This window comes from Uloborus diversus, chromosome 9 (assembly GCF_026930045.1).
Source record: "Uloborus diversus isolate 005 chromosome 9, Udiv.v.3.1, whole genome shotgun sequence".
Classification (NCBI taxonomy): Eukaryota; Metazoa; Arthropoda; class Arachnida; order Araneae; family Uloboridae; genus Uloborus; species Uloborus diversus.
The window spans coordinates 142,125,368-142,141,361 of NC_072739.1; the positions used below are offsets into that span (position 1 = coordinate 142,125,368).

The window sequence follows — 15,994 nt, forward strand, 5'->3', positions numbered from 1 at the left end:
AGAGGGGATGATATATCGAAGGTGAAAAAAATGACCCAATAGAAAGGGGGGGTCCGGGGGCTCTCCCCCGGAAAATTTTGAAATTTGTAGTTTAAAAACGCCATTTTAGGCTTTCTTTGCTGATGTTAGGGGGAAAAAGGTACAGGGGTCTCAGCGGAAATTTCTAGAAATTGAAGCCTTAAAAACACATTTATAGGCAATATTTATTGACTCTAGGGTCAGACTCTGTCCCCAATCGATTCTTTTTTTTTAATAGGTCGAAATTAATTCCTTCGCCCCCCTGCAAGTTCTCAAAATTGAAGTTTCAAAAACAATTTCAGACAAACTTTCAAGATTTTACGGAAAGGAGGTTCTGGGAGCTCTTCCCTGGAAAATTTTTGAAAATTATGGTCCTAAAAACTTAAGCAATATTTTATGTTCAGGAGCCATTCCACTTAAACTTTTTGTTAGTGTAGTTTAAAAAACCTAATTGCTTATGATTAAAAAAAAAAAACGCGGTATGAGGACCCTTGCCCGAATATTTTCTGAAATTCAAGCCTTAAAAATGCGATTAAAAGGCCATATTTTGTAACATTAGGCTCAGTAATTTTTGAAATTAAAGCTCCAAAAACGCAATTTTAAGCGATTTTCGATGTTGTTGGGTATTTGGGGTCTTGCAGCTGGAAATATCGCGAAATTGAAGATCTGGATGCGAAATTTCAGATGCTCCATAATGCTTTCGGTGGGTATGCGTATGTGGGGGGGGGAGGAGTTCGGAGGTGCAGCATTTTGAATATTTTCTTATTCTTAGACGAACTGGGGAAAAGAGAAGAAATAGGACGGGTGGTGGGGTAGTAGAGCTAGCTGATTAATAGGCTGTAACTATTGAATACTTTTAATTATATATATACAAAAGAAATTTCACGCATTAATTTCTTTCAAAAAACTAAAATAAATAAAACGTGATGTAGAAACTTGAAGGAAGTCGGATCATTGCAACAGTTTCAAATCTTTGCGCGTGTTGGGAAAATCGACGATCAGGCACTGCTCAAATTTGTACAATCATTTTGTATAAGGCCCCGACAGAATTCTCCAATCGGTGTCCGCATTTGCTAAGGCTGGCTCAGTGCAGTTTCCCCTTCACGCACTATTTTGATTACTTTTATATCTGTTGTCTTCAATAAGAGCTTCAATTGAAAACATAAAAATTTCTTATAACTTCTGAGAATTTTGCGAGGCCCTATCTGCGCTAGGCCTAGCGCCGCCACTGATGCCAAACTGACTCATCACTCCGAGCTTGCTAGACACTTAATCTTTTGTTCCAGAATTATAAAGAAATTAGCCCCAAAATAAAGAATAGGATGTTTTTTCTAATTTGTGTGGTCTTAAAAATGTATTCTAGATGATCTTTGTTAATGCTAGGGTTGAAAAGTGGCCTGGTAGCGTTTTCCTCGGCATTTTTCGAAATTGAAACTTGAAAAATTTTATATTTTTTCTCTAATTACGTTAAGGAGGTTGGTATTTTAGGATTCTTCCTGCAAATTTTTCAAAATTGTTGTTCTGAAAACGCAGTTTTAGACATTATTCGGAGATGTTAATTAGAGGAGAAATCCGGGGCCCCCCTCCCAGAAATTTGTCGAAAATGAACAATCTAAGAAACGCAGCTGTGTGCCATCTTTGATATCGTTATGAAGACTGGAAAATTTTCCAAATTGGAGCTCCAAAAACAATTTTATTTGACTTTTAATGATGTTAGGGGTGAGTTTTCGAGTGCTTTACCCCAGTAATTATTTGAAAGGTAAGACCTTGAACGAAATTTAAGATTATTTTAAATTATATTGGCGGAGGTGGAGGGGGGGGGAGGCTGAAGCTCATTAATAAAATTTTCGAAGTTAGTTGTCAAAACGCAGTTTTAGATGATAGTTGGCTATGTTACTGGGAGGAGAGGTTCGGGATCCGTCTTCAGCAATTTTCCGATAATGAAATTCCAGAAACGCAATTTTAGATGACTAGTTGACCCACGCGAAGCATTCGAGTTCAGAGGAAGAATTTTCTGATTTCAATGCAACCTCGAGATGCTATAGACCAAAGCAATGCGTAGTAAAGCAGCAAAATAAATTGAAATTTATCCTTCTGCAAAGTCAAACTTCGATTTACCCTCTTAAAATCAATGTTTTGTTTCCTGATTTTAACAACAACAGATATACAGCTTAGAATTTTGCATATTAGTGGAAACTTGGATTAAAATTCTGATGAAAAACAAAAACCGATTAAAACGATATTTTTCGGCCCAGATTTGAACTCCCACCCTTTCCCTCATTAGCACGCTGCTTTATCCAACCAAGTCAATGTGTCTTCGCTTTCAGCTGCTATTCATTTCCAAAATTATTTGAGTGTTTTGATTTTTCCATAATGAAATTTTCAATTTCTAGCCTTATATTTTTATTTGTTTGAAATACAAGTGTTTGCGGCCCCCGTCAAAAAAAAAAAAAAAAAACTTTTAACATTTTGAGTTTTTCGGTAGTTTAGACTTATCTTAGTTTTTACACTTTCTTTTGTTTTGGATGTCATGTCTCCAGAACATCGCTATAAAATTTGCGTTTGATTTCGCCTTTTGCGTTTAAACACTTAGAACTAGCACACTAGTAGTGGTGTGACTAGTCATGACATTTTTTAATCTCGCCTTACTCTATTTCAACTTTTTCTCTAATTAAAATGTATTTTGGTGGCACATATATTTTTCTCTACTTAATCACTATTTTCATGATGATATTTTTACAAAAAAAAAAAGAAAAAAAAGAAATTTAAAAATGCCGCAGCCCCTATGAAGTTATGTTTATTTACGTATTCATTTTTTACTTGACTGACGCTTGTCATAGATTTGTACTAAACACTGAATACTTTCTTTTCGTTAAAAAATGTTCGGTTTTACCCAAAAAAAAGTTTGGTTATGCTACGCTTCTGACTGTGACTGGTACTGATTTTCGCAGGCCGCGGAGTAGAGTCCACTTTTCCCCGCATTTCAGCAATCATGAGTGTTTAAACAGTGAAAAAAAGGTGAAGGTGAATTCAAGTGCACTGACCACTCCGTCTGCTCACTGCTTTTGTTGCTCATTGGGTAGAAATTCCCAAAAAAGGCAGATCACATTTTTGAAATCAGGTTGGAGGTAAACAATGCACGGCAAAAAGCAGCAGCGTAAGAATTTTCCGGGGGGAGCTAAGCCGGTCTGAAATATTCCAGGGGGAGCTCAAGCTCCCTCAGCTCCCCCGGTTCCGACGCCTATGCAAAACACAAAATTGTAATTTACTACAGTCAAATCAGTTTCTTTAAAAGAACGAAGTGTGTTGAGCATTAAAAAAGTTAGGTTTTTTTTACGGCACTTTAACCAACCAGACCCTAATTCAAATGTCATACCAGACAACTATTTGGTATGACAATCAACAACCAGTTCGAAAAACTTAGAATGCATATTTATTAAAAAAATACATGTGAAACAAGAATGAATTCTAGCCTGGATAAATATTAAATTTTTAATTTCTGCAGAAATGCCTACAACTTTCTCAGAAAAAAAAAATGTTGTGAGAAATAGTAAAGAACATACCTATAGTTTTTGAAAAATTAAAATTAAAACAAGTTTCACCAGAAATTACATAGACAGATTTATTTGGATCCTCAGGGGTAGAAGTGGTTGACTTGTAATATATAGGACATTTTCCACGAAAAATATAGGACAAATATAGGACATGTTTTATGAATGATTTTGATGTGAAAAAATAAACAATACATAGTTTATTTTTTCTAATTATTTTTGCATCAATTATTATCAATGATTTCAATGAATCATACTGCATATAGTTTAAAAACTCAAATAAAAATGATACTTGAATATCATTGGAATAATGTAATAAGAAAATAACTTTACTTATATACAAAAATATTTGAAAATAAATTTAAACAACCTAAAATGTATTTACATTTAATACAACTATTTACAATCATTGATTATTTATACTTTGGAAAAGCTTTTGCCAAACATTTTTCTGCATTTCATCTTTTGCCAAGTACATCAAATCCCCATTCCACAAACATTTTTATATTAATCTCTCTCTCTCTATTTTTTTTCATAATTACCTACATTTAAATAAGTATTAATTAATTTTATTTATTTTTTTGTCAATAATGGCTGAATCTTCACCACATTTTGTTGTTAATGAAGATTCATTAACAAAGTGCTTTATCAAAAGTTTGGAGAGCTTGTCATCAAATATGGGTAACTGAAGCTTTCTCTTAAAACAATTTTTAAATTTTGTCAAAAATACTCGACACTTACAACAAAATTTAAACAGGCGGGTTCCGGCAGATATTTCAAAAAAAAAAAAAAACTTATGTATCTTGTTTTTATGCAGTCTTGAATTATCTTTTATCAACTTGTGAGATAAAGTGCAAATCAAGTAACCTAAAGGCTTTTCAATGGTCATTTTCTATAAATCATTATAACAAACTATGGGAATATAGGACATATAGGACAATTGGCAAAAATATAGGAAATACAGGACACTTTTGATGCTTTTTTTGAAAATATAGGAAATATAGGATATACAGGACTACTTCTACCCCTGGATCCTGGATCTCTTCTTTTTGAGAAATTAATGATGTTTATGAAAATACAATTGATTTCAACAATATTTCAATCTTAAAAGATACAACACAAGTAAGCTCAGAGAGCAGCAAGTATGTAGTGTATTTGTTATGGAGCTAGCTGTGTAGCAGAGGTAAAAAATCATCACTTTTTAGCTAACGATCCCGTAGAACAGGAATTTTCAATGTGGAAACAGCAAGGAAGGGTAAGGGGTGCTACAAAGCGTCCATATTGTTCAATATCAGTGTTGGCAATGTGGCTCCCCCCTCCCTTTTATGATTCTTTTTTTTTCCAATTCAGAAACCAAAATTAGAAGTTATAAAAAAAAAGGTGAAATGTCAAAATTTTCAGAATTTGTTTTACTTTGAATATCTGTTTATGAACATTATTTAGCACAAGCAGTAACTTTTAGTTTATGTATTATTTCATTGAACAAGTATGGCTTGCTTAACTAAAGTACAGAGTACTCGGTAACTACTTGGTACTCGGCATATTCGGCCAATTTGCTGAGTACTCGGTACTCGGCCAAATTTTGATCCGATACTCGGCCAATACCGAGTAGTTGCAAAAAATTGAATACTGTCCAAGACAGATAGTATTAAAATTTATAAAAAAACGCTAACCCCAAAGTTAATAAAACTTATTTATTAAAAATTGTGCGAAAAAGTATGGAATTTTTACATAAAAAATAGATTTTTGCTACAAACAAAAATTAGTTATAAGAAATATAAAAATTCCTTTGCTTAAAAAAAAGGGAAATAAAACAACGTTAAAAGCATAATGCAGGAACACTGCAGACACATGTTTTGGTGTTACAGGAAATTCCTTTTCAATGCACAAAATGTGAGCTTGTAGATTTAAAGGCATCCGACAAAAGTCAGATTTTTTTGTTGAATGTCTTAACATTCTTTAGCTTACATTTTATGCACTGATAAAGATGTTCCTTGTAACGCAGAAATACGTGTGTGCAGTGTTCCTGCACATTTGCTTTATAAGCTTTTAAAAATTATTTATGTTTGGCGACTAGAACTAAAATAGATTGGTATAGTTTGTCTTAATTCCAACTTGATCAATCATACCTTTTATTTATTTATTTATTTTTAATTTTAAGAATAATTTTTTTGTAAAATTTTTGACGTAAACAAAATTTTTTAAATAATGCACATTTAAATTTCAGCAGAAATTTAGTTTTAAAAACTTTTATATGGACAAAGAGGTCTATACTACTATTCCAATAAGTTCAAAATTGATCACCTGTGCGTCAGTGGTTCTTCTTAAAACATAATTGGTACTTGTTAACTCGGCCGAGTAGTGAAAGGCCGAGTACTTGGTACTCGGCCAAAGTGATACTCGGTACGTCTCTAAACTAAAACAATTAGTAAATCAATTGTTTTACTTAAACAAGCTACACTTGTTCAATGAAATTACTACCAAGTGCTTGTGACACCTCAAAATACTTCGGAGTAAATAATGTAAGTCCAATTCATGTCTAAATAGGCAGTTCTCAAAAGGTGGGAGCAAACACAGACCTCAACTTTGAAGCTTCAACACCACATAACTTTCATTTTAATTAACTCAAAAATTTTTGAGTTAAATTATAATACTGTATAGAGACAAGAATTGACATAAATTATGGAAAAATTGCTCTTCAAATGCCCTTAAAAAAATATTTTCTTTGCTAAAAGGCACAATTTTGGACATACCAAAACGTTAACTGAGCAAATGTACCATTAAAAAAAAAATTTTTTAATTATTTCCATACGTTTCAAAAAAAAATTAAAGGTATGAATCTTACACTGAATAACTTTTTGTTAATATTTTACAAATAACAAAAGTAAAGACAGATTATTTACTTTGTAAACGATTTTAGAAAAAAGTAAGTTTGAAATTTGATGTATGTCCAAAAGTTGCGATCTTTACAATGCTATTATTTGAGAACTAAGTATATGATGTTTTCGTTTTAAAGGTATTTATCGATCCTGAGAATCAATTTTTAATTGTTTAAAAGTGTTTTCATAAGCTTTTATGCAGTATCTTAGAAGAAAAATAATTTTTCTTAAACATACATGTGAGATGTCCAAATGGCGTTACGATCTTGACGCCGATAATTCTGTCCGTTTCTTCATAATTTTTGATCATCCACAGTCTTCTAACCTCAATAAAAAAGGTTATTATGATGTTATCTTCCTTAATCCATCGGTATTTTGCATAATTAATACGTTACACATTGAACAATACATAAATTACAGTAGAAGCATGGCTTGTTATGATCGAACAAATGCCATTTTGCGCCAAAATCGCCAAGCAAACTCCGTTGGCGACAACACAGTGTACGATAAGCTAAAGGTTACCAGAGGGGAAATCCAGTTTGACAAATGTAGTTTTTCGTCAGTGCACAAGTTTTGGCAACTTTATCACCTGCACTAGCAATTCCCCCCCCCCTCCCCCCGCTTTTATTATTTTAGAAATTTTTTTTTCTATTTCTTTTCGAAACATAATTTATCGATCTCCAAATAGAAATACGAATTTCTTTTTTCAATAATTATTTTTAGACATCGTTTTAATTTTTATGACATTAACAAAAATATTCATTTATAAACTGATGTCACTTTTTACATTAGTATTAATTTTTAATTTGAAGCTTTTTTTTATCTTTCATCAACTTTTTCAAAATCATTCCAAAACTTTATTATATGTAAAGAGCAGTATGTATAGCCATTAAAGTATTTGATTAATATCCTCTTTACTATTAAATTGCAAAATTCAAAAAGTAGTAAATAAAATTTTCATTGGAAAAGTTAAAAATCAGATTAACAATTGTCAAAAATGGTGAAATCCAAATGGTGATGTCCAAAATCCGTTACCTACAGGACAACAATGTCCAAAATCTGTTACCTACAGACTGCTGATTTAATTTGCTAATTAATAGAGACGTACCGAGTAGCACTTTGGCCGAGTAGCCGAGTACCGAGTACTCGGCCTTTCACTACTCGGCCGAGTACCGAGTACTCGGTCTTTCACTACTCGGCCGAGTTACCAAGTAAGAATTGAAGAACCACCGACACACATGTGATGAATTTTGAACTTATTGGAATAGTAGTATAGACATCCTTGCCTATATAATAGTTTTTAAAACTAAATTCCTGTTGAAATTTAATTACGCATTATATATACAATATTTTTTGTGTCAAAAATTTTACAAAAAAATTATTTTTAAAATTAAAAATAAATAAATAAAAGGTATGATTAATCAACTTGGAATTTAAAGAAATTACAGTAAAATCCCTCTAATGTGGACACTAACGGGACAAATTTTTTTGTCTGCAATATAGAGGTGTCTGCATTACAGGGGTTTAATAATGTTATTTTCATTGAAACTGGGGAATTAAAAATTGTCCGCATAAGAGGAGTGTCCGTTAGGAGGGGTTTCACTGTATACCAATCAATTATAGTTCTAGTCCGCCAAACATAAATAATTTTTAAAAGCAGATATAACAGATGTGCAGGAACACTGCAGACACACGTTTCGCCCCCCCCCCCCCTCAGTACAAGGAACATTTTTTGCAGTGCATAACATGTGAGCTAAAGAATGTAAAGACATTCGACAAAAAAATCGGACTTTTGTCGGATGCCTTTAAATCTACGAGCTCCCATTTTGGGCATTGAAAAAGGAATTCCTTGTAATGCCAAAACACGTGTCTGCAGAGTTCCTGCATTGTGCTTTTAACATTGTTTTATTTCCTTTTATTTTTTAAGCAAAGGTATTTTTACATTTTTATTACTAATTTTTGTTTGTAGCAAAAAAATCCATTTTTAATATAAAAATTCCATATTTTCTATACTTACCTTTTTAGCGTAATTTTTAATAAACAAGTTTAATTAACTTTGGGGGACATTAAAATAAAGATTTATTCCATTAAAGCATTACAAACTTCATTATTCTCAAAATTCAAATTTTACTCATACATTTTAATTGTAAATGATTGCAGAATATAATGCTTGCTCTTTTTTTTTATAAATTTTAGTATCTGTCTTGGACAATATTCCATTTTTTGCAACTACTCGGTATTGGCCAAGTATCTGATCAGAATTTGGCCGAGTACTCGGCAAATTGGCAGAGTAGGCCGAGTACCGAGTAGTTACCGAGTACTCGGTACGTCTCTACTAATTAACAATTTTTACAAATACCTGCTGTCTTTTCATGTTCATATATTGTGTTCTAGGTATGCATACTATAGAATAAAAGCAAAATTGATGTCAAATTTGAAAATTTTTGAAATTGCACAAAGTTAACTTTTTTGTTCCCACCTTTTTAGAACTGCCCAAATATCTCTTTGGGAAAAATTATTGTGTACAAAATTCATAAGAAAAATGCGAGTTAAGTTGATACATCAATTTCTTCAATGATTTACATCAATTTCTACGTATCAGCTTCAAAATTCTCAAAGCCAACCCTAGCAAAATTTTGTACTTCCCCACCCCCCTTTTTTTTTTTGCTGCTGCTAAAAGTCAGATGGCTTTTAGTGAGCTTTTCTTTGCCCCCCCCCCCACCCCCAATTGGAAGTTCCATCTCTGTACAATATGTACGTAATAATAAACGAGGATGCCGTGAAAAAATTACAATTCTTCAAAGGGTGTACAGGTCGGAAAAGTTTAGGAATCCCTGCTGTAGAACATTTCTTCCTTCTTTCTACTCAGTGCTTCTGACATAATGTCTAATCCGCATTCAATTTTCTGATAGCAGTTTCCACAGTCCTCCAGAAAAGCATTGTTTCCCCCAATATGCTCTACATCATCGAAAGGAAACATAAAATTATAGGACTTGAGGCAGCCCATCGCAGGGGACCCAGACCCGAATCGGGACTCCATTGCAGCAGGGTTGGCAAAACCTGGTTTTTTTAAAAAAGTCCACGGACCCAGGGTTTTTTTAAATAAAACCCAAAAAAAAACTAACTAAAGCTGGGTTTTTAAAAAAATGCGGGTTAGTTTTTTGTCTTTCTTTAGGAAATGTCGGGTACTTGTAGCATATTTTAAGTATATGGACAAAGCCCAAAAATTGTCTTGGGGTAAAAAAAGCTGGAAACATTTTACTTTATTGTATTTCATTTTGCTATGCAATAGAACCTCAAGTAGTTTAAATCCTTTTTTACTGAATTCCAGTTTAATCAAGACAATTTCTATTACAAAATTTCCAATCAAAAGTGCTCTATTAATTGAAATAAAAAAACTTTTATCTGGAAACACCCTGTCACTTGTTTTTTGGTCTGATGGAAACACTACATGATATGCTCTGTCAGATGTGATTTGTACTTCAAACAATAAACAGTTAGTTAATAGTTGGTGATTTAATTTTGTTAATGAATTATGGTTTTCTTGCTCTAAATGAAAAGCAAAAAATAACGTTGGCAAATGTCGACCATTACTTCCTGAATAAGGTAAGGTATTTTATTTCCATCCCAACAAGATGTAGGAATAGAATTTTCAGTAGATATGAAATTACTAACACATTGTTTTGAATACAGAAGAATAACAATTGATTGGCACAGTAAAGTAAGAAAATTGCAATAGGAAATATTTTTAAGCTTCCATGATTATTTTGAATAAATGAGCCAATTATTTATTAACATACTCCATTCATTTCATCATTTCACTTAAAATGGGTTCTTAAAATCTTATTTAACATTGTTAGCATAACATGGCCAGGCAGCAAAAGAGAGAAAAACAGATAAATGACACATAAAAAATCGTTAAATTTCAGCTACTTACGGGAATTCGGTCTTAGCAACCATTGTAACTCAAAATGAAGCTCAGTTTAACAATTTATAAAACACAAAAGAAGTTTTGAAATCAGTAGATCTTTAATGCTGCAACTTTTGCGACAATACTTGACAATTAAGTGAAAACTGAGGCAACAGAACTGCGCCCACTGCAGTGCACGGCTTGCCGTATCAAAATACAGAAATTAAATGAACGGCTGGAAGTAAAATGGAAGTGGAAGTCAGGGTTGCCAGATTTTTGAAGCAGAAAAATACTACATTTGGCGCCATCTACATTACATTTTATAAAACTACAATATTACCAAATACATATATGTATATGAATCTTAACACTGATAGATATATATATTTATTTGTTTCATTTTTCTTGTTCCACTTCATTTTTACCTGTTTTACTGCTCTTTTCTTCAAATTGGCAACATTTCTGCTTTGTTTTTAAAAATTTGAACTTTGTTATTTGTTTTGTCTCTTTTTTTTTTCGAAATAAAAAAAAATCACACATAAACCATTTATTTGCGAAATACTACAAAAAATACTACGCCCCTAATTTGGGGCGAAAAAATACTACCGTAGTATCAAAAATACTACGTCTGGCAACCCTGGTGGAAGTTAACGTTCAAGTGTGAAGTGTGGCCACTTTTGATCAGCAACTTTTTTAACAGTTAAGTTTCAGGTTCAGAAACTGTCATATCTAAAATTAATAGCTTAAATATTTTTTCGGAAACGGTACATCCATAAATTGAAAATGATACGAGTTGCAAAAAACATCCGAACACATTTAAATTTATTATTTACTACTTACTTTAATCAAAAAATTTCTGATTTCTCACTATAAATTTGAAAAACCTAAAAATTTCCCATTTCCTTTTGCTCTAGGTATTTTTTAATTGGAAGTGTCTGCTACTCCTCGATTTTTCTAGCAACCTTTGAAGTAACTTGGCGTGGTTTGAGACGTTCTCGATATTTGGCGATCACGCTCGCTTTGTTTTTTGGCAACAACTGCTGCGCCTTGTGCTCGTGCTTTTCTCAGCATTCATTCCCAATTCCCATATGGATAGTATTTTAATGATCTAATTATAGTAATTATGGAGAAATGATTTTTGAAGTAGGGCGAAGTTTTCTTCATTTGAACAAATTAAAATACACCAATGTTTTTGGCGGGCGAGAGTACCAAAAAAAAAGGAAAGAAGACAAAAATGAAAGGAAATCCAAGTGAGTATAAGTTTTGTGTGTTGACCAGTACACCGAACTGACATGTAAGAAATTTACTCTAATTTTCTTACAAGTTGCTTCCTCTTTAAAAAATAATACTACGTTGCATATATTAGCTGTTTTATAAGGTTATAAATAACTGCATTGCTCAAAATGGAGCCTAAGTTTGCCGATGATTGGTTTTATGAACCGTATTTAGTCACCAAAGATTTCTGTTGTTTTTGGGACCTCGATTTGGTGTATTTTTAATCAACATAAATGCAGCTTTCTGTTTGATGATACATTTATTGCATTAACTGCCATTTTTTATACTAAGAGCTCCTACAGCTCAACAGGCAATTAAAATAGCTATGGGTTATTATTTTATACTTAATGCTAATTACTTCATGTAATATCTTTTCAATAATGTTTTTATAGCTCTTTTACTGTGTGTTATTCTTGTTGCACTGTAATGTTGGTATTATATTCCTGGCTTCTTTTTTCTTTTTATGGCAATGCATTACTGGTCCCGTTTTTGTGAGGCTTCAATTATTAAAGAATCAAATATGTATTTAAAAATTGATGCACCTAGTTAATCTATTACAAAATTGTTTCGCTCCGCCTTGCATGTGGATAATATGATTTGATGCTGGTAAAATGTTACAATGTATTTAATATTTCGTATTGAGGTGTAAATGATGTTTGATGCACTTTTGAATCCATTGGGAGACCTGGAATCCTATTTTCTAAAGTATTAACCTTGAAGTGGCCTCTATTGAAGCACTGATCACAACTGGTGTGCTTATCTTATATGTCTGCAAGCACTCCAGGTTAAAATGCATTGTGTGCAAAGTGTTTCCCCGCTTGATATTTGGTATTCTTGATTTTTTTTCTATGCACAGAAGGCAGAAATTCATATTAATTTATTATAATTATTCTCCTTATGGATGCTATTCTATATTGTTCATCTGAGTAAGTAGAAACCTGGTGTAATAGACAACAGAAATATAATAATTTGTTTATGAAAACAGGGAAAACTCATGCATTGCGTACTATTCCATTGTGATGCATTGTAATATTGTTGCATTTAAGATTGAAATTAAGTTGTTTTTTTCCCCCCACAGTTAAAGAAGTATTTTGGGTGTGCAGCTTCAGAAACTGAATTCCTTACTGAATGGTACATGGTAGAGAGATTTGGCTTCATTTACTGTCAGTCATTTCCTCTGCTTGTACTTTTCAGTTTAGCCTGAGCCTAAAGAGTAACAACTGAATCAACAGAAGTATGGATCTGTACAATGTTTCAAGGGTTTTCATCTGTAGAGGTAATCGAGTAGAAAATCATCATACAACTTTAGACTTTAAAAGTTGACAAATGACACAAGCCTACATGAACTTTTTCCCTTGTGTTCTAACTTTTGATTGTTTATTGATTTGTGTTTGAAAAAAGTTAAACAGAGTAAGCTATTAAAAACAGCTTGTTAACCTATTAAAACTATTAAATAAATGATTTAATTAGAAATAGATGAGAAATACAATACAGTTGACTCTATTTAACGACTTTCAGGGGACCACAAAAAAATCGTACTTAAATAGAATGCTTCTAAAACTGCAGTGGAGTATCTGGGACTATGAAAAGTCATTCAATAGAATGTCGTTAAACAGAGAACCAACTGCAATTTGATATTTGAAAAAGTAGAAAAAACAATGCATTGTGTATTATTCCAGTATGATTATGATGCATGGTAATATTGGTGCATTTAAGTTTTAAACTAAGTTGTTTTTTCCCCCGCAGTCCAAGAAGTATTTCGCATGTGCAGATGCAGAAACTCTAAATGGCACATAGTAGAGGGATTTGGCTTCATTTGCTGTCATTTCCTCTGCTTATGCTTTTCAATTTAGTCAGAGCCTGAAGAGTAGTAACTGATTCAACAGAAGTATGAATGTGTGTGATATTTCAAGAGTTTTAATCTGTAATAAGTAATCAAGGAGGAAATTATTCAACTTTAAAATCATCAAATAACAAGTGTACATGAATTTTTTCCTTATATTCTAACTTTTTATTATTCATTGATTTGTGTTATGCAGTTGACTCTAACTCGAACATTTTTTTACTTCATAGATTTCATTGGGTCCCTAACTCTTGAGAAGGCTGTGGTTGCTTCCCGTAACTCAAAGGTTACAGCCGGTTCTTCAAGACTTTGTGATTGAGAGTTAACTGTACTATGTAGTATTTTGTCTACACATCTGAGGATCAAAAGCGAACTGTGTTAGCTTTAGCTAACTGAGCTGTTAGCGAAAGATAACAGGCTCAGGCTCATTGATCTCTTGAATTTACAGTGATTGGCATAGCTAACCTAAATTAATTTTTACTGTGTATTTGTTAGGTAATTTTTATGCCTTCTGAAACCTCTTTACACACCCTTGATGAAAAAGTTACCCAATTTTACTCCATATAGAGATGTTTGGAGCTTCTTTAGATCACCTGTTTCTTTCATGTCTTGATATCTCTTACCCCATCTTTGTTAATAGCACCCATAATTTTTGTAAAATAGTTTAAATGAAAATTCAGAAAGTAAGTTTTTAAGCTCAATGGAAGACTTAAGTAGGAGCATTTAAAGCTTGGATCCTCCTTTTTGTAGATATTTGCCTAGAAGCTTGTTAAGACACCTTTAATGGCATCCTACGTAGAACGTGTGATGCAGGATAATGGTAGAACTAACGAAACATTGGGACAAAATATTGAAAGTATTTTGTGTAATTTGTCTGCTTGTCATCAAAAAAGGGTGGAAATATCTGAAGACATAACATGCCTCATAACAATTCCTTTAGGAGGAATTGGTTAATTTTTAAAAGGTTTTTACCATATTGTTTGGAGGCTTGCTCCATTTCCCTTGAATTAGGATCTTTTGATCAAATTCAATTTGTTAAACAGTTATATTTCTGTTTCAGTCATGAAGAAATAAAGATTTGATCATTTGAATTGTTACCTACTATGCGTATATTTTTGGAAGGTATAAATAAAGTTCTTGTATCAAATCTATGTGTCTGTATATTTAATGTTTTCTACCAGATTGTTATAAATTTTCTGCAACCTCTCGAATTAGCTACTATGTATTTTTTAACAGCTACATCTAGCCATTTCATATAAATCTTAGAAGTGTGGTGGAAAAAAAAAAAACATTTTCATCATTTGAAGTTTGGTTGCTAATATTGCTAATAAGTGTTGGTTCAGTTATGTTAGGACAAATGATGAGTAAAAGAAATTGTTTCAGACATGCACTGCTCATGGATCCTTCAATTGTGCATATTAGAGAGGATATGAATTTCTTTTTCAAATTAATACATGATTTATAATTATCCGTTTTTAGCTGATAGCCCTCACACATTTTCACTTGTTTTAGTTTTAGCCATGATTTCTTAGATTTCAAAATTTTGTTTCTTTAATCTCTTTTTCAAGATTCTGTCATTTTTTTTTCAAGCATTTGCAGCGTAGCACATTCTGGTCAAGAGACCCCACAGTAATACAAAGACCACACATAAACTTTGATTTCAATTTTACTTGAAAACGTATAATTTGTTGTAACTTGAAAAAAAAAAAAAAAGCCCCTGCCATTCATTTGAATTTTGACGTCTTGAATTCAAATTATGTTTCTTGAAATCACGAATTGCGATAGGACCCTACTCGTTGAGTTTCTTGTTTCTATATATTGAATGGGAGTAGAGGACAAATTCACACTCATATCATGACCAGTGGTTTTCTAGGTTAGGTAAAACGAGGCATTTTCATTAAAAAAAACTAGTAATTAGGATGGGGTAATAAAGATAAGATATGACCAAATTGCACTCGTGCACATTTCATAAAGATTATACTTACAGCGTATAATGTTATATCTTTATCCTTACCAGAATTAAGTATTTTTAGATGTTTTTCCCAAAAATACTTGATTTTATACAAAAAAAAACCCTTTATGCAAAAACTATTTGAGGTAAGCCTTGAATGCAGACGATTTGTAACCATGACGACGAAAATTAGTCTCGCTAAATAAATATTTAAAACATAAAATGTTTATTTGTTTATAAATATTTTATTAATTTCCTCATTATTTGGGGTTTGTGTATACATATTTTATATTTGTTTTCTCCTATTGTGGGAAGAAAAAAGGAAAATAAATTTTTTGATTAATTTTGTATTTAATGACTCAAGAATCTCAACGGAATATCAGTTTTCCTTGATGTGGAGTTGAGATACGTCCATTAATTAGCATATCAATCACTTAAATTTATTTTACCGATTAATCCGTGAAAAGATTATTCTTGGCGTTTTTTTTTTTTTTTCCAACCCTAACCTAAACTCCAAATTCGACATACAGAATCTGCTTTTCCCACTTCTGTAATGCGCTAAGGTAG

At 32.3% G+C, this 15,994-nt stretch overlaps 1 protein-coding gene across 2 annotated transcripts in view; it reads right to left on the bottom strand.

The window, feature by feature from the left end:
- LOC129229977 (mitochondrial glutamate carrier 1-like) overlaps positions 1-10,590 on the bottom strand; it is a 107,744-nt gene extending 97,154 nt beyond the window's left edge. For both annotated transcript variants that reach the window (XR_008581135.1, XM_054864361.1), the window contains exon 1: positions 10,386-10,590. Coding sequence is in view for 1 of the 2 variants with exons in the window: in XM_054864361.1 (XP_054720336.1) it covers positions 10,386-10,408 (23 nt within the window). In the remaining variant the exon portion in view is untranslated. The remainder of the gene's footprint in view (positions 1-10,385) is intronic.
- Positions 10,591-15,994: the final 5,404 nt, after the last annotated feature.